The sequence below is a fragment of the Dipodomys merriami genome, unplaced genomic scaffold (assembly GCF_024711535.1).
Source record: "Dipodomys merriami isolate MVZ:Mamm:240054 unplaced genomic scaffold, mDipMer1.0.p SCAF_16, whole genome shotgun sequence".
Classification (NCBI taxonomy): domain Eukaryota; kingdom Metazoa; phylum Chordata; class Mammalia; order Rodentia; family Heteromyidae; genus Dipodomys; species Dipodomys merriami.
This window is the reverse complement of record NW_027202937.1, coordinates 13,498,203-13,523,848: the sequence shown is the minus strand read 5'-3', so window position 1 is coordinate 13,523,848 and position 25,646 is coordinate 13,498,203. Positions and strand designations below refer to the sequence as shown.

General features: G+C 38.1%; 2 protein-coding genes across 2 annotated transcripts; both read right to left on the bottom strand.

The window, feature by feature from the left end:
* Positions 1-4,066: 4,066 nt before the first annotated feature.
* Positions 4,067-5,071, bottom strand: LOC138827826 (putative olfactory receptor 2W6). The gene has a single exon (XM_070023440.1). It carries the CDS (start codon positions 5,069-5,071, stop codon positions 4,127-4,129), a length of 945 nt encoding a protein of 314 aa, XP_069879541.1. The 3' UTR covers positions 4,067-4,126.
* Positions 5,072-14,147: 9,076 nt separating this feature from the next.
* Positions 14,148-15,089, bottom strand: LOC138827985 (putative olfactory receptor 2W6). The gene has a single exon (XM_070023558.1). The coding sequence runs from the start codon at positions 15,087-15,089 to the stop codon at positions 14,148-14,150; it is 942 nt and encodes a 313-aa protein (XP_069879659.1).
* Between the last annotated feature and the right edge of the window lie 10,557 nt (positions 15,090-25,646).

Sequence of the window (25,646 nt, the reverse complement as noted above, 5' to 3'; positions counted from 1 at the left end):
TGTGATTGAATTTATCTTCTGTGTTATGTGCAATTTTCATTCTTTGAGTAAGCTATATTTTATGGTAGATGAAATAATTCTATTTGTCTAGCATGTTTAATTATATTTTAGGTATCTTAAATCCATATTATCTTTTGTACTTTTCCTAGTTGGAGTATCTTTGTACTATTTTTACTTGTTTATGTGCCCTGACTTTTTTTTGTCAGTTTTTTGGCTTCTTACTGTAAAAATCTCTCTTTACCCAAGTGCTGATGACTCACACCTGCAATCCTAGCACTGCCAAAGGCTAAGCTATGAGGATGTTGGTTTAAAAGCCAGCCTGGGGAGAAGTCAAGCTGTGGATTATGTGGCAGAATGCCAGCTTTCAGAGGTAAAGCTAAAGTACAATATCTATGTCCTTGAGTTTAAGCCTAAGTCTAGACACAAAAACCCCATAACAACAACAACAACAAAAATACCAAGAAGGTATAAAACTGTACTTATAAATTGATATGTGGAATTGAAATGTCTTTGTAAAACTTCTTAAAGGTGGGATAGTGCTTGTCTAGTATGCATGAAGCCCTGGGTTTGATTCCTCAGTATCACATTAACAGAAAAAGCCAGAAGTGATGCTGTGGCTCAAGTGGTAGAGAGCATAAAAAAGAAGCTCAGAGACAGTGCCCAGGCCCTTAGTTCAAGTCCTGGGACTGGTGAAAACAACAACAACAACTACTCCCCAAAACAAACCACCACCACAACAAAAAAACCCAACTACTTAAAGGCAATAAAAAACATAACAAGACAAAAAAACCCCAAAATAAATTGTAATTTATAAATTTATCAACCCAAGGATATTTTCTATATTCTGCAGAATTAATTACAATATAAAAATACACAATAATTTATTCATTTAATCATTTAGCAGACATATTACATATACAATTTAGTCAAAAGGCAATTTAAACAGAGAAAATCCCAAATGAGTAAAATGTTCTATGTTGTGGAAAAGCTTACCAGAGAACTTTGCTCTCAAATGTATGTATGTATATATATATATATATATATATATATATATATATATGTATGTATATATATATACATATATATATATATATACATACATATACATAAGTATATATATATATATATGCACTAAATAAAGTAAGAGAATACCACAACTGATATTTCACACTTTTAAAGGAGTTCAGAAAATAGGATTATGAGATATTTCAGATTTTAAAGAGGTGAGACTTTAAGTTGGCTAAGAAATGTGGTATATATGCACAATGGAATTCTACTCATCCATCCATAAGAATGATTTAGTGCCACTTGTAAGAAAATGGAAAGACTTGAAAAATTATATTAAGTGAAATAAGCCAGAGTCAGAGAAACATAGGTTGTGTGTTTTTCCTCATTAATGGTAGCTAGAATGTGCCTATAAATCTACAAGTAAACATACTTGATGGTAAAAGAAAATACACTAGGGCATGACAAATTATACAGGTCTCCAGGCATTTACACATAGTGAGACCAAAGGAGGATATTCTTATGAGAGGAAGAAAAGGTGTAATAGCTTTGTGCATGTGATCATATAAAATTCAATCAACTTTAACAACTCATCAAAAATATCAAACACCATGATCAAACAAGATTCATTTCAGGGATGCAAAGCTGGTTCAATATATGCAAATCAATTAATATAATTCATCACATCAACAGGAACAAAGATAAGAACCATATGATTATCTCAATAGATGCAGAAAAAGCATTTGACAAGATCCAACACCCCTTTATGATGAAAGCTCTGGAAAAAACTAGGAATCCATGGAACATTCCTCAAAATAATAAAGGCACTGTATGACAAGCCTACAACCAGCATTATATTTAATGGAAAATAACCAAAGCCATTTCCTCTAAACACAGGAACAAGACAAGGATGTCCACTCTCTTCACTCCTCTTCAACTTAGTATAGAATGCCTAGCTAGTGCAATAAAACAAGATGCAAACATAAAGGGGATCCAAATTGGGAAAGATGAAGTAAAACTCTCCCTCTTTGCAGATGACATGATCTTGTATTTAAAGAACCCCATGGACACCACTCCCAAGTTACTTGAGCTGATTGGAAACTTGGCAAAGTAGCTGGGTATAAAATTAACCCTCAGAAATCAATGGTTTTCCTCTATGCCATTAATGAGAAGAGAGTGGCTGAAATCAGGAAAACAACTCCAGTCGTAATAGCCCCACAAAAAATAAAATACCTAGGAGTTAACTAAAGAGGTGAAGGACCTCTACGATGAAAACTTTAAAAACCTGAAAAAGGAAATAAAAGCAGAATTAAGGAAGTGGATAAACCTCCCATGCTCCTGGATTGCTGGATTAACTTGGTAAAAATGGCAATACTGCCAAAGGCTATATACAAATTTAAGGCCATACCTGTCAATATCCCAACCTCATTCTTCACTGAAATAAGAAGAAGCAATCCAAAAATTCATATGGAACAATAAAAGACCCCGAATAGCAAAAACAATCCTTGGCAGAAAGAACAGTACTGGAGGATATCAATTCCAAATGTCAAACTCTATTACAAAGCCATAGTAATCAAAACAGCTTGGTACTGGCACAAGAACGGATCTGAGGACCAATGGGATAGGACTGAGGACCCAGAAATGTACCCACAGACCTATAGCCACCTAAACTTTGACAAGGGAGCTAAAAAAATAGAATGGAAGAAAGACAGCCTTCTTAGTAAATGGTGCTGGAAAAATTGACTAAACACCTGTAGAAAACTAAAGCTAGATCTGTTATACACCCTGCACCAGAATCAACTCCAAATGGATTAAAGAGCTCGAAATAAAAGCAGACACCCTGAAAACATTACAGGAAGGAATTGGAAAAACTCTAGGGCTCCTTAGGCCCAAATTTTCTTAATAAAGACCCAGAAACACAACAAATCAAAGAAAGATTGGACAAATGGGATTGCATGAAACTGCAGAGCTTCTGCATGGCAAAGGATATAGCTAGCAAGATCAATAGAAAGCCCACAAACTGGGAGATCTTCACTAGCCATACAACGGACAAGGGTCTCATATCTAAAATATATTTAGAACTCAAAAAATTAAATCCTCCAACAACAAATCCTCAGAGAAACAACTGCCTGATAAATAAGTGGGCTAAAGATTTAAAGAGATTTCTCGGAAGAGGAAATAAGAATGGCCAATAGACACCTGAAGAAATGCTCAATTTCTCTAGCCATAAAAGAAATGCAAATGAAGACATGGAGATATTTCAAAATGAGCTCCTTTTGTCTTGTTTGTTTATCTGTTCTTGGAAGGGTAAGGGGGACAGAGAAATGGAGGGACAAAGAGTGAACAATGCAGCAGTAGTACTCGCTAGACAGTATATTGAAAGTGAACTATATCATTTGTGGGTGGGAATGGGAGGGAAAAACTGGGAGAAAGCAAGGGAAGGGATGACATTGTCCAAAAAGAAACATACTTTTGTGGGTATCATTGTTGCATTGGGTCATCTTGTGTCCTTGTTCAGCATTTTGTTATTTCCCTTCCCCTCCTTGAATTGGTCCAATGTATATACAAGATGCAGAGTACCAATATCAAATACAGTGACAACAACTTGGGGGGTGGGTGGGGAGGAGTGAGGGAGGTGGGGGAGAGAAGGAATAGTGGGAGAACAACAAAGGAGGGAGTAACAATGCTCCACAAGAAACGTACTCATTAACTTACTCATGCAACTGTATCCCCTTTTGTACAGCATCTTTACAATAAAATAAGAAACTTACCCTTTATCTGACTTATGTAACTATAATACTTCTGTACATCACCTTTATAATAATAAAAAAGAATGGGAAAAAAGAAGTTACTCTTTGTAGATCTATGGTTCTTTACCTACCATATTTTGTAGTTATGTATTTGACAGTGGTGCTTGACTAGTTTTTGCTTTTGATGTCTAGGAATTGTATATTATCACGGATCTCTACCTGCCTCACATTTCCTGGTACTTCTCATTTATTAAAAGCTTAATAAAATCTTGGTAATTGTTGATAAATTAAGATAATCAGTGTAGCTTCTATTGTGGAAGACCATTATTTCTTTAGTTTCTCTACACTCTGGTAGGAGATTTCCATTTGCTTCACACTTTTGAGGAACATTTGTCCATTCCCAGTACTCTGCTCAGAGCACTCTTTACATCTTTGTTTCTTAAAGTATAGATCAGAGGATTCAGGCTGGGTGTGACGATTGTGTAAAAGAGAGTGAAGAACTTCCCTTCATCTTGGGACTTGGTTTTCTGTGGCCTCATGTACATGTAAATGAGTGTCCCATAGAACAGAGTCACTACTGTGAGGTGGGAGCCACAGGTGTTCAGGACCTTTCTCCACCTGCTGGCTGACTTGATCCTCATTACAGCTTGAGTGATGACTCCGTAGGAGATGAGAATCAGTGACAGAGGTACTAGAAGAAATATAACTCCAAGAGTAAGGACGGCAATCTCAATGACTCTTGAGTAGACACAAGCCATCTTGACCAACGCTGGCATCTCACAGAAAAAATTATCCACTAGGCGGTGGCCACATCTTGGCAACTTCAATGTCAAGGAGCAAAGAATTAGGGCACTTCCCAACCCCCCCAACCAGGAGATCAGCACCATCCTGTGGCAAAGCCCAGGGTGCATGATGACCATGTAGTGGAGAGGCTGGCACACAGCAGCATAGCGGTCATAGGCCATCACAGCCAAGAGAAGACATTCTGTGGCTCCCAGATCAAGGGCGAAGAAGAACTGGAGTGCACAGCCTCCGTATGTGATAGATTTTGTTGGGCCCCACAGATTTACCAGCATCTGGGGGATGATGCTAGTGGTATAACAGAGGTCCACAGCAGACAAATTAGACAAGAAGAAATACATGGGGGTGTGGAGCTGGGCGTCTAGATAAGACACCAGGATGATGGCTGTGTTTCCTAGCAGAGTCACCAGATAGAAGATGAAGACAGCCACGGAGATGATGCGCTCCAGGTGAGGTCGATCAGAAAACCCCAGAAGGATGAAGTCTGTTCTGGAACTTCCATTGGTTGTTTCCATGGCCCTTTATGATAGGCTAGGAGATAATGTCATGGTTACCAAACCTGGTGTCAGTCTGCCTTAGAACTGTGTGGCTCTCAATTATTTCATACTTTTATTTTCCATCTGGAGTATCTCTTTGCTAGGTGTTCAGCGCTTATAGTGTCTCTGTATTTACTCATGTCCAAAGAAGTCCTAAAACATGATCTTAAACTCAAGAATGTCAACTAAATCATTGAGAAGGGTTAGAATGCTTTGTTTCTCAAAAGTTGTATATTATTTTTTTTCTTTTTGTGAGGCACCTAGTACTTGAACTCAAATCTTGGGTGCTGTCCCTGAGCTCGCTTGCTTATATATTTGTTTGTTTATTTGTTTACTTATTCAAAGTTCATAGTCTAACCACTTGAGCCACAGCTCTACTTTTGTCTTTTTGATGTTTAATTGGAGAAAAGAATCTCATGGACTTTCCTGCCCAAGCTGTCTTTGAATTGTCATGCTCAGATCTCAGCCTTCTGAGTGGCTAGGTTTACAGGTGTGAGCCACCTGTACCTGGTTGGGTGTAGGGAGGCATATTGATCATGTGATAAGATCAATTATATATTTTTAAATGAATATACCTGGTAACAATTACCATTAAACCCTATTTACTTGACCCCTCTTCTAAGTTACCAGGAAGGCATTTAATAAAAACAAAATAGTTAATTAAACTCTTGAGTTGTTTTCTTTATGGAGCTGAGCAATTTTATGAGTATATCTTTTTGTTGCTTTGGACTATTTTCTTTTAAAATAACATTTTGACTTTAAAAATATGTGTATACACACGCATGTATGGTAAAATTTCACCAAAAATCACTCCCCCGGAGTAAGTGTATTATATAATTAAATAGTTTGAAACAACCACTGAATTAGTTTCATATTTTTTTCTGCCAAGTTTGTATCCATGAACTTCAGACCTCAGGGTATTTTTATATTTTCTTGGGGGCATGGACTAAAAACCTGTCATTTGTGACAATCTATAGTAAAATAAGTGCTCTCAAGGAAAGCATTGTTGTATAAACTTTAGTTAGAATCAGAAAATAGGTAGTCATAAATAAACATATTAGCAAGTTGGAAAGAGTTTTCTTATCATAAAAGCATGAGTTTTACTAAGGAGATTTGAGAGTTGATGTAGTGTTTTCTAAGTCCAGCAGTGTCTCCAATCCCAGTCCACTGCTTAGAAGCTAGGTGTTGTCAGGTAATAATTTCACCAACATGTCAAGTGAATCCAATAGTATTCCTTTATTCAATGGGAGATTGTGAACAACAATTTGTTAAAGCCCTTGAAAGTGTTCTGTTCATACTTAATTCTAAAAACGTCCCCCAGAAGGGGCTCAGAAAGTGGCTCAGTAGTTGAGTTGTTGCCTTGCATGCATGAGGCCCTGGGTTCGATTCCTTAGTACCACGTAAGCAGAAATAGCCAAAAGTGGCACTGTGGCTCAAATGGCAGAGCACTAGCCCTGAGCTGAAGAGCTGAATGATAGTGCCCAGGCCCAGAGTTCAGGCCCCACGAATGACACACACACACACACACACACACACACACACACACACACACACACACACACATCCCCCAAAACTTTGCTGTCTTCCCAATCATCATTATTCTGTCTGTCTCTTGTTTTCTTCAGGTTTTACACAAATAAATACAACTATCAAATGCTTCTTCTTTCCTGGTAACTAGAATTGAACTCAGGGCTACTTACTTGCCGAAAGCATGCCATACCTCCAGTCTCTTTTTTTGTGGATTTAGAAATGGATCTCCTTGGCTTTTATCAATGGATTGGCTTCAAACCATGGCCTTCAAGATTCCAGTCTCCTGGCAGGATTATAGGTCTTGGCCACGAACACTTGGATTTGGCCTTTGAGTTTGAGCTTCATACCTCTGCCTATAAATAATTATGATTACATGTGTGAGCTACTGCATTTTAGTTATGAGGTCTAAAACCTACAAGCATGATTAATACACAAAAATATGCATAAGCAGAGTGAAATATTCAGATTCTGATAAACTCAGGGTCAGGAAATGATTGAGTTCTCCAAAGTCTTTGATTTTAAATTCCAATAAGTTTCTGTGATCTCTTAGAGTGTTCAGAATTAAAAAGCCATACATTTTAAAGCTGAAATGGGCCTCAGAAGCCATGACTACAGACCTCTGTATTAAATAGAAGATTTTTCCCTGGAACATTCATAGAACATCTATCTATCTATCTATCTATCTATCTATCTATCTATCTATCTATCTATCTATCTATCTATCTATCTATCTATCTATCTATCTATCTATCTATCTATCTTTGTTACAGTCCTGGGGCTTGAATTCAGGGCTTAGGAACTGCTCCTGAGCTTTATTGTTGAAGGTTAGCATTCTACTACTTTAAGCCCCAGCTCCACTTTTATAGTTGATTGGAGAGAAAAATCTCAAAGACTTTCTTGTCCAGTCTGGCTTTGAACCACTATCCTCTGATCTCATCCTCCTGAGTTGCCAGAATTACAGGTGGGAGCCTATACAGGAGCCAGGCACCTGGCTTCATATAACATTTATTTTCATAACATCGGTGTCAGGGAAGCCATTTGTACGTGAAGAGGCCTCTTTCCTCAATCAATGTCTCATACTGAGTTTAAAAAGTTCCTTTTGGCAACATCCTGACACTGATTCTCTCTATTCCAAAAATAAAGCACAGGCATATTTAATTCAATTCAACATGGCTCCATAATAAACAGATTTAGTTTTATATATATATATATATTTGTTCCATTATATCTCTATATACATCTGTCTGTCTGTCTATCTATCTATCTATCTATCTATCTATCTATCTATCTATCTATCTATCTATCTATCTATCTATCTATCTATCTATCTATCTATAGGCATACCCAGGAAGTAATAATAAAGAAAGGTTTGGTGAGTTTGGGTGAATTATCTAATAACTATTGTCAGAGTCCAGAAATAGCACATTGTTAACCACCCCAGAGGCTTTTTTTGTGCAGAATCCCATTTATGACTCCCCTGTTCCTGGCATGTCCTGATGGTACCAGAAATCATCTCTTTGCATTTTATTAACTGCCTGCATGTGCATCCACCAATATTGTGAACTTTTAATTAAAGGTGGCATATATCTGTTGAATCTCTTTTAATGGAATCTATTATCAAATATACTGTTAGATTTTTCTTTTATTTTTCTTTCCTGACCAAGCACATGATGAAGTGTTTCTAATGCTATCCTATTTCCAATTACTGGACTTTTTTGGTGTCTTGTCACTGGATGCATCTGGGTTATGTAGAATCTCAAATTCTTGAGCTCAAAGGGGAGCACAAAGTTCTCTATTTGCATCTCTACCGAGATAGCTGTGAACCCCAGGGGTGTACATGTGCTTTGTAGGTGGTTTTTACATGTGAGTTGTTTTTAGCAGATAGCAAACAAGAGTAGCTCCTGGGATCTCTGAAGGCCCAAGGTAATCTTGTTAGAATTGCTACTGAGGTAGGAATTGAATGGTGTCCACTTAAGTGCAAGACTTTTCATTTTGTTGCTTCTTCCTGTTCACTGCATTGGTCTGACCATTAAGCCTCACATATTGGACATTAGTTTAACTTCAACTGAAAAGTAGATGTGATATTCAGAATAAGACTATGGCATATATAGATGGCATTACCAAAAAGAAACAAGGGTACATTTTCACTGAAACCCCATTTTCATTTTTTTTCATAGTAAGGAAATGGTTCAGTTGTCAATTATAGAGCATAATTTTGCATTTCCTTACTTTAATGCCTTTGAAGACAATTGAGTTAAGTATATTTAAATATAATTTGGTGTCCATCAATAATATGAAGAGAAAACTGAGAACATAAGTGTCGGAATATTAAGAACCTATTTCATGGATGGCTTCTCTCTCTCTCTCTCTCTCTCTCTCTCTCTCTCTCTCTTTCTTCATTCTTCCTTTCTTCCTTTCTTTTTTGGATTGGGTATCAAACCCAGGACATTGCACTTGCTAGACAAGTGCTTTGCCACTAAGCTACATCCCAGCCCTAATGGGTGACTTTTTGATGACTAAGGAAGTATTGTCATGTCCAAAAAGAAAACAAGAATAAAGGGTTAAAAACCATAGACATTGGGTGTAGTTTACCTGTGTAGTTTTTACCACAAGATCTCTGCTATTTTTTGCTGGTGTGAACTTGAGTGAGCTAATCAACTTTTATAAGTCTGTTTCTTTGTTGATAGAACAGTAGGATGATTGTGTTATGATCCTTGATACATGGAAAATATTTAGAAAATTCAAATTATCTTAATTGCTGTTGTTGAATTTGAATTCTCTCTGTTGAGATGGCTTTAATATCAGTACTATTCCTAGCTCATAAACTTTTTATATCATTGCTTTCATGGCTAGTAAGACCAGTACTGTCTAGGATATGTTTCTACCCCTTGTCCTTTTCTGTTTGTGATAGCAGAGAATACTTACCAGATGTCTGAAAGGTTAGGCTCCATTATTTTTCTATGAAGGGAGAATTTGTAGTTGTTTTTTTTGTACGTTGTCCAAACACACCCATTTCCCATTAGGATGGAGGATTCTTCATCAATAGCTCAGAAAAGGAAGTTGTGGGGCAAGGTACTAAAGTTTTGAGAAAATTAGATTAGTCACTACCAGTCTTTTTATACTGATGTCATGATCTTATTCAACTGAATTTAGCTTTAGAAGATGTTCCTATTTAATTTGGATATTGGAGAGAAAGTAGATGCAGGACTGGCAAAAAAGCTGATGAATTAGTTTTGGCTAAATATATTTCTAGGTTGATAGGTGAAATTTTCTATTGGATCTTCTTATTATTCATATTGTAAGTAGAGTGTTGCTGAATGAAACAAGGAGGGCAAGGTGTCTTGGGTTAGATTCCAGGAATCATGAATGCGTGGTATGGAAGTATTTATGCACAACTCTCAAGGCTACTGCATTGGTGTGGTGGAGATCTTGTGGGAATTGAGTCCCCACAAGGTGATTAAGGAAAGCTATATTTATAATCAGAGGCAAATCCAAATAGGAACTTTATAAAAAAAATCCCCTAAGACATTGATTTCATCATTGCCTTTTCTTTCTTTATTTCTTCAAATAAATTAATTTTAGGGATGTTTAATTAGGCATTATATGACTTAAATTGAAAAATAATGTAAAAATGTCAACCATATGTGTAAGAATTAATTCATTTAATTGGCATTTCTTCTTTTATTTTTTTGCGGGGGGGGGGGTTGGTTGTGGGGCTTGAGCTCTGGGCCTCGGAGCTGTCCCTGATCTGTTCAGCACAAGGCTAGCACTCTACCACTTGAGCCACAGAGCCATTTCTGGTTTTCTGGTGGTTAATTGGAGATAAGAGTCTCAGGGACTTTCTTGCCTGGGCTGGCTTTGAACTGTGATCCTCAGATCTTAGCCTCCTGTGTAGCTAGGATTACAGGCATGAGCCACCAGCTTCCTAATTATTTTTAAAAGTCAACTTGTCTTACTCTTGTTACATATACATGATGTTATGGAAACCCACATTTTCTCCCATGTAACTATTTATTGTATTATGGGCTGTTAAGTAATTGCCAAGTAAAATGGTGCAGATATTATCCAACTGTGGCCTTGTCTCTCATTTTCCTGATAGCCAATGTGATTGAATTTATCTTCTTATTGTTATAGACAATATTCATTCTTTGAATCAAATATTTCTTGGCAGATGAAATAATTCTATGTGCCCACTGTATTTATATTTTGAGTATCTCAACTCCATATTATATTGTTTTGTACTTTTCCTCCTTATGGGTAACGTGCTATGTTTAGTTCTCTGTGGGGTTATATGCCTGGAAAATATTTTTTTTCTGCTTGTTGTTTGGCTTTTTGCTTTAAATATCTCCTTCTTGCTGATCAGAAATCTTTCATTTTATTATTGAAAAACTTATTTTCTTCAGTGGTTTCTTTAAGAAATCCATGTCCCAACTGAGAGAGGTTTTGATTTATATATATTTTAACTGTGATAAAGTTCTATTGTTGATCTATTTAGTATTAATTTATGTACATAGTAGAGAGCTGGGATCCAAATTCATCTTTTCCGTCGATAGCCAAATCACAATACAAATTCTGGGAATATTTTTCTTTCCCCAGTAATATCATATTCTCTCATGTACCAACACTCTGTGTGTATATGTGTGCTTGTGTATGCTGTGTGCTTTGCTTTGCTCTGCTCCCATGCTCTCTCTTTTTCTGCAGTACAGCCCACGACAATTATTTGTACTATGAATCTCAATAGGTAGAAAGGCCGGAGAGTCCTCTTTAATAATCCTAAGTACCTTGACATTGTTAACCCTTTGCTATTCATGTTGGTGACTTCATCAAAAGCACTATCAATAGTTGATTTAAGATGTCTCAAATGCATAGATTTTTTGAGGGGGATTATTAACTTTTCATGTACAGAATACTACCCTACAAGGTAAGATATGGTTTCATTTATTTATTTTATTTTATTTTTTGCCAGTCCTGGGGCTTGAACTCAGGGCACTAACCCCAAGTTTCTTTTTGCTCAAGGCTAGCACTCTACCATTTGAGCCACAATATCACTTCCAGCTTTTTCTGTTTATGTGGTTTGATGAATCAAGCCTAGGGCTTCATGCATAATGCTAGACAAGTACTGTACCACTAAGCCACATTTCCAGCTCTAGCTTCATTTATTGAGACCTTCTCTAATGAGTCTTAGTAAAATGTTATAATTTTCTATAGACAAGGGTTGCACATAGTTTGCAAGATATGTTCCTTGTTGAAATGTCATACCAAGGGCACTGCAGAGGGAAGCAGCCTTCACTTGCAGAGATCTTAAGGGTTTGACAGGTAGAGAGCCACTGAATTCCAACCTCAGCCTGCTAAATTCCTCCCTTACTCCTTTCCTATTTCTTCCCTCCCTCCCTTCCTCCCTCCCTCCCTCCCTTCCTCCCTCCTTCCCTTTCTTCTTTTCTTCCCTTCTTCCTTACTCCCTTCTTTCTGCTCTCCCTCCCTCCCTCCCTCCCTCCCTTCCTTCCTTCCTTCCTTCCTTCTTTCCTTCCTTCCTTCCTTCCTTCCTTCCTTCCTTCCTTCCTTCCTTCCTTCCTTCCCTCCCTCGTTCCTTCCCTCCTTCCTTCCCTCCTTCCTTCCTTCTCTTTCTTCTTCCTTTCTTTATTTCTCTCTTTCTCTCTTTTTACTTTCTTTTTCTTTCTCCCTTCTCTTCACTATTCTCTTTCCTTAGAGAGTGTGTCTGTGTTGGGGAGGAGGGTCCTAGGGCTTAAACTCAGGGCCTGGGCACTATCCCTGAACTTTTTTGCTCAAGGCTAGCACTCTACCACTTAAGTTATAGCTTCACTTGTGGTATTTTGGTTGTTAGTTGAAAATAAGAGTCTCATGGACTTTCCTGTCAAGACTGGCTTCAAATTGCAGTCCTTAGATCTCAGCCTCCTGAGTAGCCATGACATGAGCCACAGTGCTGAACTAAATGTCTGTTTTTGCTAATTAAGGCCATTAATCTTTTCACTTTTACCTTGTAAAACTAACATCACTGAAGTGCTATTGAATATGTAGATTAACTTGTAAAGATTACTAGCCTGAGAGGTAAGCTTCAATTTCATTTCTTGTGGTCTTCCCTAATGTGTTTTAGTAAAATGTGTTTTTTCTAATGACATAGGTTGCACATATTTTGCAAGGTATTTCCCTAGTAGAAAAGTCATAGCAAGGGAACTGCAGAGGGGAGGCAGTTGAGTAAAAGAAAGTGTATTACAAAAACAAAGTGTGAGGGCTGGGAAGGTGGCTCAGTGGTAGAGCACTTGCCTTGCGTACATGAGACCCTGGGTTTGATTCCTCAGCACCACATAAGCAGAAAATGCTGGAAATGATGCTATGGCTCAAGTGGTAGTGCTAGGCTTGAGCTGAAGAGCTGAGGGACAGCACCCAGGCCCAGAGTTCAGTCCCCATGGCTGACAAACAAACAAACAAAAAATAAAGTGTGAGAAAGATATGGTATTAAGAGAAAAACATTTTATACTGACTTCACTTATTTCTTTTCTGTCTCCATGCTAGGGATCAAAAGGGTACTTTCTGACTCCTCTTCATCTGTAATCTGACATCTAGGGCATTTTGCTAAAACCTTTGTGATATTAATTTCTACCTATTCCCACATATATCAGGAAGTAAAATAATTAAGACCCTTCAAACCATGTTCATTTCCTGTTCAGACAGACTTAAACTTCTCTTCAACATTGTCACCGAACATTAGCTAGGTCAAAAATCATCTATAGTGCTCTCTTAGAAAATGTGGATTGCTGTTCTATGCTCTGTTGTGGCATGGGACCCAAGAATCTGCTTTTCTAACTTTTTTCTAAGTTATCTGGTGATGCTGTTGATGCTTTTGGTCCAGGGATAAAACTTGCCCCCAGGAAAAAGTACCAAGAGAGTCTGGAGTGGTTCTGATAGTGAATTTGTTGTGCCTCCATCTTCCTGTTCTCTCTCCTTCCTCAGGGTTTTGTTACCATTTGCATCGTCAAAGCTAGAGAGAGAAAGGAGGTTCCTATTACAGAAGATGTGTCGGAGTGGTACCCATTGCCTCCTTGGTATTGTTAATGGAATCAGACTAAGCTATGCATTTGCAACATGGCAGCTGTATGTCAAGTTCAGATTGGAGGCCTCAACTGGTGCATAGTTTCCTGTGTAATGGTTACTCAGGCAAGGTCTTATGGGTGGAGGGGAGTGTCATGTTGCTTTATGTGTCTCTGGAATAAAAAGGACCAGTGTCTAAAATAATTCTATGTGAACATGGATGTCCATGTAAGATTTCTTAATCTAATTTGCAGATTTGCTACTGTATTTACATTTCATAGTTGTATAACTTTCTGAGATGCATGGTTGTGAAGCTTTTCATTTATATCTCCATTTTATTTGTATGTCTATTCCTCTTTGTTTCTAGTGTTGTTTATGTATCATGATGAATGTTATTCCTAGTAAAATTATGGTAAATCATTCTGATAGTAAAGGACATTTTTTTCACATGTATATGTGTATTCCTCCCCAACCCAACTCATGATTGCTGAACAGTTTTTAACTTCAATATTCTCTTCAGAGCGCTCTTTACTTCTTTGTTTCTTAAAGTATAGATCAGAGGGTTCAGGCTGGGTGTGACGATTGTGTAAAAAAGAGTTAAGAACTTCCCTTCATCTTGGGATTTCGTTTTCTGTGGCCTCATGTACATATAAATGGCCGTCCCATAAAACAGAGTCACTACTGTGAGGTGGGAGCCACAGGTGTTCAGGACCTTTCTCCACCTGCTGGCTGACTTGATCCTCATTACAGCTTGAGTGATGACTCCGTAGGAGATGAGAATCAGTGACAGAGGTACTAGAAGCAATACAACTCCAAGAGTAAGGACGACAACCTCAATGACTCTTGAGTAGACACAAGCCATCTTGATCAATGCTGGCATCTCACAGAAAAAATTATCCACTTGACGGTGGCCACATCTTGGCAACTTCAATGTCAAGGAGCAAAGAATTAAGGCACTTCCCAACCCCCCCAACCAGGAGATCAGCACCATCCTGTGGCAAAGCCCAGGGTGCATGATGACCATGTAGTGGAGAGGCTGGCACACAGCAGCATAGCGGTCATAGGCCATCACAGCCAAGAGAAGACATTCTGTGGCTCCCAGGTCAAGGGCGAAGAAGAACTGGAGTGCACAGCCTCCGTATGTGATAGATTTTGTTGGGCCCCACAGATTTACCAGCATCTGGGGGATGATGCTAGTGGTGTAACAGAGGTCCACAGCAGACAAATTAGACAAGAAGAAATACATGGGGGTGTGGAGCTGGGCATCTAGATAAGACACCAGGATGATGGCTGTGTTTCCTAGCAGAGTCACCAGATAGAAGATGAAGACAGCCACGGAGATGATGCGCTCCAGGTGAGGTCGATCAGAAAACCCCAGAAGGATGAAGTCTGTTCTGGAACTTCCATTGGTTGTTTCCATGGCCCTTTATGATAGGCTAGGAGATAATGTCATGGTTACCAAACCTGGTGTCAGTCTGCCTTAGAACTGTGTGGTGCTGACATTGTCAGGACTATGCCAAACTCACTGTTTGCCTATGTTCTCTGAGTCATCTCTCTTAAGAACCTTTGCTTAGCCGGGCGCCGGTGGCTCACGCCTGTAATCCTAGCTACTCAGGAGGCTGAGATCTGAGAATCGCGGTTCAAAGCCAGCCCGGGCAGGAAAGACCGTGAGACTCCTATCTCCAATAAACCACTAGAAAACCGGAAGTGGCGCTGTAGCTCAAGTGGTAGAGCGCTCGCCTTGAGCTGAAGAGCTGAGGGATAGCACCCAGGCCCAGAGTTCAAGCCCCACGACCGACAAAAAAAAAAAAAAAAAAAAAAAAAAAAAGAACCTTTGCTTGCTGTTCAGCGCTTATAGTGTCTCTGTGTCTACTCATATCAAAGTGGCTCTAAAATATAATGGTAAACTCATCCAGAGTATATTATGAATCATTGAGAAGGGTTAATATGAGTTGCCACCCATGGTTCTGTACTTCTAAAATAAGATGAAACCAAGTATATAATTTTGAGAGAGGACTCAGGGCAACAAACACTGTGAGCTTCTATATATTTATATACTTCTATATACTTCTATACTTCTGTATACTTACGTACTTCTATATACTTGGCCATTCTGCAGAACGGCAGGCAGGTAATTTAATTAACAAATGTTAATAAACCCTGAATCGTTCATCTTTTGGAACTTAGCAATTATATGAGTGCATCTTCTTGTTGCTTTGGAATCTTTTCATCTAAAGTCATTATAATATTTTGACTCCAAAAGTAGACATATAAGGGACAAAAATTTCACCAAAATAACTGTTTTTTTCCTAAATATTATATCACATAATTGAATAGATTGGATCATTTAATAACTGAATTAACTTAAAATTTTATTCTGCTGCCTGATTCTTGTGCATGAACTTCTGATCTAGCCTATATTTACATTAAGTGTAAGTGAATGGAATAATAACTTCATTTTTGGCAGTTTATAGCAAAATGCATTTTCTTAAATCAGTGTTCAATTAGGTTGAGTTAGAATTTGAAAATATTGTAATTATAAAAAAGAATTTTGCTTGTCATTCAGGTGAGGTATGTTTATAGTGTTTCTTAGTTTGAGGTCGTAAACTTAATTTAACAAAGGAGTACTGAGTGCTCACACAGTGACGTATCTTTTAAGTCCAGTACAATACTTAAGTGCACAGATTCTAGACTCCACGTACCTGGTATCAAATCTCAGCTCCACTGCTTGGAACCTCCCCTTCCTAGGGAATAATTTCAGCTGTCTGAATATCAAGTTCTTATTATATGAAATAAATACAGGAATTTCCCTTTCAATGGGAGATTCAGAATGTTAATATTTGTGGAAGCCCTTGAGTTTGTATTTAATTCTAAAAAGAGACACTCTATCTACCCTCCTCCCGATCATTATTATTCTATATGTTCCTTTCCCTTTCTGCTTTTATACTGATTTCACCATGATTGTGTGAAGCTTATTAAGAATATCTTCTGTGTGTGTGTGTGTGTGTGTGTGTGTGTGTGTGTGTGTGTGTGTGTGTGCATGCTAGTTGCTAGTATGCAGGGCCAGATCACTGTCCCTGAGCTTATTTTGCCCAAGGCTAGTGCTGTACCACAGGAGACACAGTTCCACTTCTGGTTTTTTGGTGTTTAATTGGTTGGTATAATTTGTGGAGGGGAAGGGAAAAAGCAAATTGTTTAAATTGGGATACAGGTGGACCCATTCAACAATGAGATGTACAAGACATTATGTCGAAAATGAGATGTTCAAGATGGTATGTCAAAAAACGAACTTTACAACTTTGGCTCGACCAGGTGGGATGTTGGGGTGGGGGAATGAGAAGGGATGGGAAGGGGAAACAAAGGAGGAGGCAACAATGCTCGATAAGAAATGCACTCATTACCTTGTCATGTAATTGTAACCCCTCTGTATGGTATTTTCACAATTTAAAAAAAAGAGTCTCACAGACTTTCCTGCCTAGGCTGGCTCTGAAATATGATCCTCAGATCTCAGCCTGCCTGAGAAGCTAGGATTATAAGTGTGAGCCAGCAGTCCTCAGCTCTGAAGAAGAATGTCTTGAACCTCCTCCTCCTCCTCCCCCTCACTTCTTCTGGTACCTCTTTTGAACTCAGAGGCATTGACTTCTTCAACTAGTGATCCAGTATTTAAGTCAGCCTACATCAGCCTACATCTTTAAGGGTTTAGAGATAGACTCTCTTGAATTTTTCTGTCTAAACAGACTTTAAACTATAGTCCACAGGATCTCAGTCTCCTGTGGAACTAGGATTATAGGATTGAGCCAGTGCTCATTGTCTGAATTCTATTTTTTTTTTTCAGTTGGTTGTGAGGCTTGAAGTCTGGGTTTGGGTGATGTCCCTGAGCTCTTTAGCTCAAGGTGAGCATTCTACCACCTGAGCCACAGCACCACTTCTGGTTTTGTGGTGGTTAATTGGGGATAAGAGTCTCACTGGAGGCAGGGGGAGGATAGGAAGGTGGCTCAGTGGTAGAGTGCTTGCCTTGTATGCATGAGGCCCTTGGTTTGATTCCTTAGTACCACATAAGCAGAAAAAGCTGGAAGTAGCACTGTGGGTCAAGTGGTAGAGTGCCAGCTTTGAGCTGAAGAGCTGAGGGACAGTGCCCAGGCCCAGAGCTCATGCCCCATGATCAACCAAAAAGAAAATAAAGAGTCTCATGGACTTTCCTGCCTTTGAACTGTGATCCTCAGATCTCAGCCTCCTGAGTAGCTAGGATTACAGGTGTGAGCTACCGGTGCCTGCCTCCCCAACCCCCCCCCCATTTTATGATGCTATAGTTTGACTTGGTCATGTACTCTGCCACTTGACCATGGCCATAACCCTCCTTTTTTGCTGTGATGGTTTTTCACATGGGTTTTCAAATTTTTGCTCAGTGTTGGCCCTGGAATTCAATCATCCTACCTCTGCCTCTAGGTAATTGTGATTATAGGTGTGAGCCACCCTGGGTATGGCTTCTTAAATCAACAAGCAACATTATGTATGCAAAAATATGGACAAGCCAAATGTAATATTAAGACTCACATGATAAACTCAGGGTCATAAAATGGTTCAAAGGCTTTGATTTTATACTACATTGGGTACCTGTGATCTCTTAAAGTTGGGAGAGTGTTCCAGATTAAAAAGTGACACATTTAACTGGGTGCCAGTGGCTCACACCTGTAATCCTAGCTACTCAGGAGGCTGAGATCCAAGGATCATGTTTCAAAGCCAGTCTGGGCTTCTGAGTCCTTGGGACTCAGAAGAATCTCCAATAAACTACTACTCAGAAAAATCTGGAAGTTGGACTATAGCACAAGTAGTGGAGTGCTAGCCTTGAGCATAAAACAAAGCTCAGGGACAAAAACCAGCTGGGCACTGGTGGCTCACACTTATAATCCTAGCAACTCAGGAGGCTGAGATCTGAGGATTGTGGTTCAAAGCCAGCCTGGGCAGCAAAGTCTGTGAGACTCTTATCTCCAAGAATCCACCAGAAACTGGAAATAGCACTGTGGCCGAAGTGGTAGAGTGCTAGCCTTGAGCTGAAGAGCTGAGGGACAGTACCCAGACCCAGAGTTCCAGCCTCATGATTGAAAAAAAAGAAGCAATACTTTTTAAAGTTGAAATAGACCTCAGAAGTAATGATCACAGACTTCTGCCCTGTACAAGAGAATTTTTCATGGAAAAGTCCATGGAATAGGTCTACATGATACTGACTTTGTATAACCTCAGTGTCAGGCAAGCCAGGGACCTCTTTCCTTAATCAAGGCCTCCTCTGAACTGACACTGAGTTTAAAGATTGCTTGTGGCAACTTCCAAACATTGACTCTCTATTTTGAAAATGGTAACGGCATATTTAATTCATACAGAATTTATTCCAAAATTACATATAGGGGGCACCTAGTAAATAGGTTAGAGTATGATTAGTTAGGGTGAATAATCTTGTGATTATCACTTGAGTCAAGGAATAGAACATTATTGGCTGGGTGTTGATAAGTCATGCCTGCAATCCTAGCTAGTCAGGAGGCTGAGTTCTGGGGATCACAGTTCCAAGACAGCCCAGGAAGGAAAGTCCATGAGATTCTTATTTCCAATTGAACAACAAAAAGCCACAAGTGCAGCTGTGGCTCAAGTGGTAGAGTACTAGCCTTGAGCAAAAAAGCTCAGGCACAGTGCCCAGACCCTGAGTTTAAGCCCTAGTACTGGCAAAAACAAAACAAAACAAACAAAAAACATTGTTACTCACTACAGAAACTTTCTTTGTGCCATGTTCTAATTATACCTCCTCCCTGCTGCTGCTGAAATGTCCAGATGTTTTCCAGTAATCACCCCTTTGCATTTTACAGTTAACTGCTTATATGCACATTTACCGATATTGTGCAATTTGACTTATTAAAGGTCAGTTATATCTTTTAAGATTCTTTTTACAGTTCATTAACAAATATACTGTTAGGTTTTTCTTTCCTGACCAAGCACACAATGACCTGTTCCTAATGCTATCCAGTTTTCAACTGCTGGACTTTCTTGGTGTTTTGTCCCCGGATGCACCTGGGGTTATGTAGAACCTCAAATTCCTGAGCTCAAAGGGGAGCACAGAGTTCTGGGTGTGCATCTCGACTGAGACAGCTGTGAACTCCAGAGGTCTGCATGCGCTTTCTAAGACATGAGGTTGTTTTCAGCAGCTGGAAAACCTGAGTGTCTGTGTATAAACTCTGGATCACTGAAGGCTGAGGTGATCTTGTCAGAATTGCTACTGAGGTAAGAATTCATGGTGTCCACTTAAATACAAGATTTTTCTATTTGTTGCTCCTTCCTATTCTTCATGTTGTTTTAACCCTTAAGTCTCACATGTTGGTCATTAGTTTGACTTCAACTGAAAAGTAAATGTGATATTCAAAAGGAGACATTAAAACAATAAAAAAAAGTAACTTTGACTTGGGCTGAAGACATAGTAAGAAGAGGTAAATCTACATTTTCACTGAAACCTTTTTTCTATTTTTCATAATATAAAAATACTTCAGTTGCATTATTTTGCATTTCCTTACTTCAGTGAATTTGAAGACGAAGGGGCTAAGTATATTTGAACATAATTTATCATCAATGATTTGAAGAGAAAACTGAGAACATAAGTATCTGAATATTAAGAACATATTTAATGGACAATTCATTGATGATTAAGCAAGGAGTATCATGTGGCAATGATACAAAGTCCAAAAAGAAAAAGAGAATATCCAAAGGGGTAAGACCATAGACACTGGGTTCAGTGTACCTGTGGATTTATTATCACAGATGGCTGCCATTTTCTGATGATGTGAACTTGAGAGAGTGAATCAACTTTTATAAGTCTCAGTTTCCTCATTGATAAAACAGTTCTCGTAAAAGCACTTTCTTTGTAGGATGGTTGTGTGGAGGACTGACAATCTTAATATACAATATTTAGCGTGATGCTTGATATATGGAAAATAGAAAAAATTCAGAATACACCGGCGTTATTGAATAGGAATGTTCTCTACTGAGATGGCTTCAGTATTAGTTTTATTCTTAGCACACATACCTTTCACATTTTTGTTTTCATAGGAGACCTGCGCTGTCTAGAATGTGTTTTTCCCTGTTGTCCTGTGCTGTCTGAGATAGCAGAAAACACTTACCAGAAGACAGAAAGATTAGAACCCATTGTTTTTCCTCGAGGGGAGAATTCACAATTGTCCTCCTTGTATGTAGTTCAAATGCACCTGTTTCCCATAATATATAATAAATGGAATATATTCTATGTATTCCTATTTGTAGAGTTTTGCCAGATTAAACGAGGACCCTGAGCTTGAGATGGACTACAAGAATCATTAACAGGTATTAGGGAAGTATTTATTACAACTGTAAAGGCTACTTTGTTCTTGTGGTTTGGACTCTGGGGGATTGGTGTCACACAGTGGTAATCAAGGGAATCTGTGATTATAGTCACAAGCTTAGCCAAATAGAAATTTTATAAAAACTTCCCTTAAGGCACTGGATTTCATCATCATTTCCCTTTTCTTTTTGGATTTCTTCAGACAGAATTAATTTCAAAGAAATATTTATGTAAACATTATCTTTAAATATGAATTGAAAAATGTAATTATAATATAGACCTTGCCTGTAAAAATGATCACATTTAATACAAATTGTTCAATGGTTAAAATATTAGAAAGCTCTTGTTTTTAAAAACTAATATCTGGAATCATTATAATTCTTAGTTCATAAATGACACTGTCTTTGTTTTATTTTGAAACAATTAAAAAATTAGAGATGAACTCTCTTGAGTTCCCCCTCAGTTTAAAGACTTACCAATAGGTTATGGCTACGATTGTGCCACTTCATTCTTCTCTTCCTCCTGCTTGATTCTCAGGGCAATCATGATCTTTAGTTTTGTCTTCCATTATACACCTGCTTTGAGAAATGAAATACATCCCAACACACATATAGGTTTATAAAACCTATCTAAATAGCCTGTATTTTAAAGTGTATCTGTTTTTGGACTTATACATTTTGAACTTATACTTTATTTATTTTGGGGGTACTTTCTGTGTATACTGTTCCTTTTTAGCTCTGAAACTGGGACTCAAACTTGGTACTTGCTGCTTTCATTCATGGGTTATTGTTCTACCAACGGAACCACACCTCCAACACATTTATACATTTTTTGGAAGACTTAGTCAATGTATTTTGTGTAGTTGTGGTCTATATATTTTTGTATGAACACATTACCCTTATCTATCCACTTGATGCGCTTTATACAAATTATCATTTGAGAGCATGTGAAGATCACTGTGACAATTTTGTGTATGTCTCTTGGGATACATTAATAGTATACTTAAGTCGATTTCTTCCAAAACGTTTTTATTTTTGTCAGTTTGTCCTACTCTTGTTAAATAGATATGATTCCACTGGGATTTACATTTTCTTCAACATGTAGTCTTTTACATTATTGCAGGTAAATGATTGCCAAGTAAAATGTCAGCAGATATTATCTGACTGTGGCCTTGTCTTTGGTTTTCCTGATATCCAGTGGGATTGAATTTATCTTCTTAGTGTTACGTGCAATTTTCATTCTTTGAGTAAACTGTATTTTATAGTAGATGAAATAATTCTATTTGTCTATCATATTTAATTATATTTTAGGTATATAAAATATAATTTTGTACTTTTGTAATTTTCTTAGAGTACCTTTGTACTATTTTTAGTTCTTTGTTATATGCCTCGACATCTTTTTGTCTGTTTTTTGGCTTCTTACTGTAAAAATCTCTAGTCATCCAAGTGCTGATGACTCACACCTGCAATCCTAGCTCTGCTGAAGGCTAAGCTATGAGGATGTTGGTTTGAAGCCAGCCCCAGCAGAAGTCGAGCTGTGGCTCATGTGGCAGAGTGCCAGCTTTCAGAGGAAAAGCTAATGTAAAATATCTATGCCTCAGTACAGACACAAAAACCCCATAAAACAACAACAAAAATACCAAGAAGGTGCACTCATAAAACTGTACTTATAAAGTGATATGTGGAATTTGCAATGTCTTTGTAAAACTACTTAAAAGTGCTTGCCTTGTATGCATGAAGCCCTGGGATTGATTCTTCATTATTACATTAACAGAAAAAGACAGAAGTGATGTTGGGGTTCAAATGGTAGATAGCAAAAAAAAGGAGCTCAGGTACAGTGCCCAGGCCCTGAGTTCAAGTCCTGGGACTGGCAACAACAACAACAACAACAACAACAACAACAACAACAACAACAACCCCCCAAAACAAACCACCAGCACAACAAAAAACCCACTACTTAAAGGCAGTGAAAAAGGAAATACAAGGAAAAAATCCAGAAATAAACTGTAGTGTACCAATTCTATTACCCAAAGACATTTTCCATATTCTTCAGAATAAATTACAACATAAAAATGCTTAGTAATTTATTCACTTAATCATTTAACAAACATGCAAAAAGCAATTTAAACAGAGAAAATGCCAAATGAGTAAAAAGTTCTATGTTGTGGAAAAGCTTACCAGAGAACTTTGCTCTCAAAGATATATATATATATATATCCCAAATAAAATAAGAGAATACCACGACTGATTTTGTCATACTTTTAAAGGAGTCCAGAAAATGGGATGATGAGATTGTGGCAGAATTTTTTCTTTTTTGGTTGGTCATGGGGCCTGAGCACTGTCCCTGAGCTCTTTAATCCAAGGTAAGCACTCTACCACTTGAGCCACAGTGCTACTTCCAGTTTTCTTGTCTTTAATTAGAGATAAGAATCTCATGGACTTTCTTGACTGGGCTAGCTTTGAACCTTGATCCTCAGATCTTATCCTCCTGAGTAGCTAGGATTACAGGTGTGAGCCACTGGCGCCCGGCTTGATTTTGGCAGACTTCAAAGAGGTGAGATTTTAAGTTGGCTAAGAAATGTTGTATCTCTGCACAATGGAATTCTACTCAACCATCTGTAAGAATGATATAGTGTCATTTGTGAGGAAATGGAAAGACTTGGAAAAATTATATTAAGTGAAATAAGACAGAGCCAGAGAAACATAGGTTGTGTGGTTTCCTCATTAATGGTAGCTACAATGTGCCTATAAATCTGCAAGTAAACACATTTGATGGTAAAAGAAAAACACACCGGAGCATGATAAATTATACAGGTCTCTAAGCATTCACAAACAGTGAGACCTAAAGAGGATATTCTTAGGAGAGGAAGAAAAGGTGTAATAGCTATGTGCATGTGATCATATAAAATGATATTTATTGAAATGAACTCCAGGAAATGGAAACAAGAATTTTTCTTTGTTTTTTTTTTTTTTTAAATTTTCCTTTTGTCTTCTTTGGGAGGGTGGGGGGGCAGAGAAATGGATGGATAAAGGGTGAACAATGTAGCAGTGGTACTTGCTAGACACTATGTTGAAAATGAACTATACAAATTGTAGGTGGGGAAGGGAGGGAAAAACTGGAAGAGAGTGAGGGAAGGGATGACATTGCCCAAAAAGGAATGTACTCTTGATCTGACCTATGGAAGTGTAATACGTTGTACATTACCTTTATAATAATAAAAAATGAATGGGAAAAAAGAAGCTACATTTTGCAGATATATGGTTCTGTACCTACTATAATTTTTTGTTTTTTTTTCTTATTTTATCATCTTTATTAGTAGGAAAATCAAGACATTTCAAGAAAAAATAAGTTCACTGTACATATAATTTAGCCAAAGACCTTAAAATAGAATCAATTCATTCATAATTTTTCCCATCTTTCTTTGAAAACAAAATTATTCCAAAGCCATTATTCCAAAGTAGTTGTATCTATAACCTTAGCTATATGGGTGGCTGTTATCAGTAGGCCCAAGGGTCAAGGACAGCCTGGCCCTAAAAGCTCAAGAGATTCCCTTCTTAACTGAAAGTTGGGTGAAGCTGCTCACACCTTTCTTCCCAAGCTACTTGGGAAGCTAAGGTCAAAGGACCTCAGTCCCAACCCTGCTCAAGAAGAAAAATCCACAAGATTCCATGTTCACAGGAAAGATGACATGTACCCAGGATCCCAGCATTATGGGATCAAAGATCAGGTGCATGCCTGGGTAGAAATGGGAGACTGTCTCCTTAAAATAGCCATTGAAAACCAGGGACAGGGGCATAGCCAGCAATACTGTGCCAGCCTAGCTAGTTTAAACCCCTTCAGTACCAACAATGAACTACATGGTCATGGTGGTACATGCCTGTAATCCCAGCACTCAGGAACTTGAGGCAGGAAGATTTTGATTTTGAAGCCAGTCTGGGCTACTTAAGTGAGACCACCTTAAAAAAAACTTTATTAATGGAAGTGAAAATTTTTTGATTAACCTGGAGAATATAAACTTCATTTAGTTCCATTCTAACTTCTATTTATTCATTACCTCCCACTTCAGAGCATAAAAGTTAATGGTTTTTGCAGGGCTTTATATTTAAAATATTAACAGTTACCAGGTGCCAGTGGCTTACCTCTATAAAATCTAGTTACTCAGGAGACTGAGCTCTACGGATCACAGTTTGAAACTAACTCTGGCAGTAAAGTCCATCAGATTCTTATCTCCAATGAACCACCAAAGAAGCTGAAAGTTGAGCTGAAGATCCAGTGGTAGTGCTAGCTTTGAGCCAAAAAACTCAGAACAGCACCCAGGCCCTGAGTTCAAACCCAGGACTGGCACAAGAAAAAAAAAAGTGGGAACCACTGTGATTTCTAATTCTGGGTACCTACTATAATTTGTAATCACAGCGGTGCTTGACTAGTTTTTGATGTCTAGGAATTATATATTATCATGGATCTCTATCTGCCTCATATTTCCTGGTACTTCCCATTTATTAAAAGTTAAATAATATTTTGGTAAATTGCTAATAAATGATCTTAGAATGGATGTAGCTTCTATTGTGGAAGGCCATTATTTCTTTTGTTTCTCTACACTCTGGTAGGAGATTTCCATTTACT

Coding starts and splice junctions, on each gene's coding strand:
- LOC138827826 (XM_070023440.1), bottom strand. CDS start 5,071: ATGGAAACAACCAATGGAAGTTCCAGAACAGACTTCATCCTTCTGGGG.
- LOC138827985 (XM_070023558.1), bottom strand. CDS start 15,089: ATGGAAACAACCAATGGAAGTTCCAGAACAGACTTCATCCTTCTGGGG.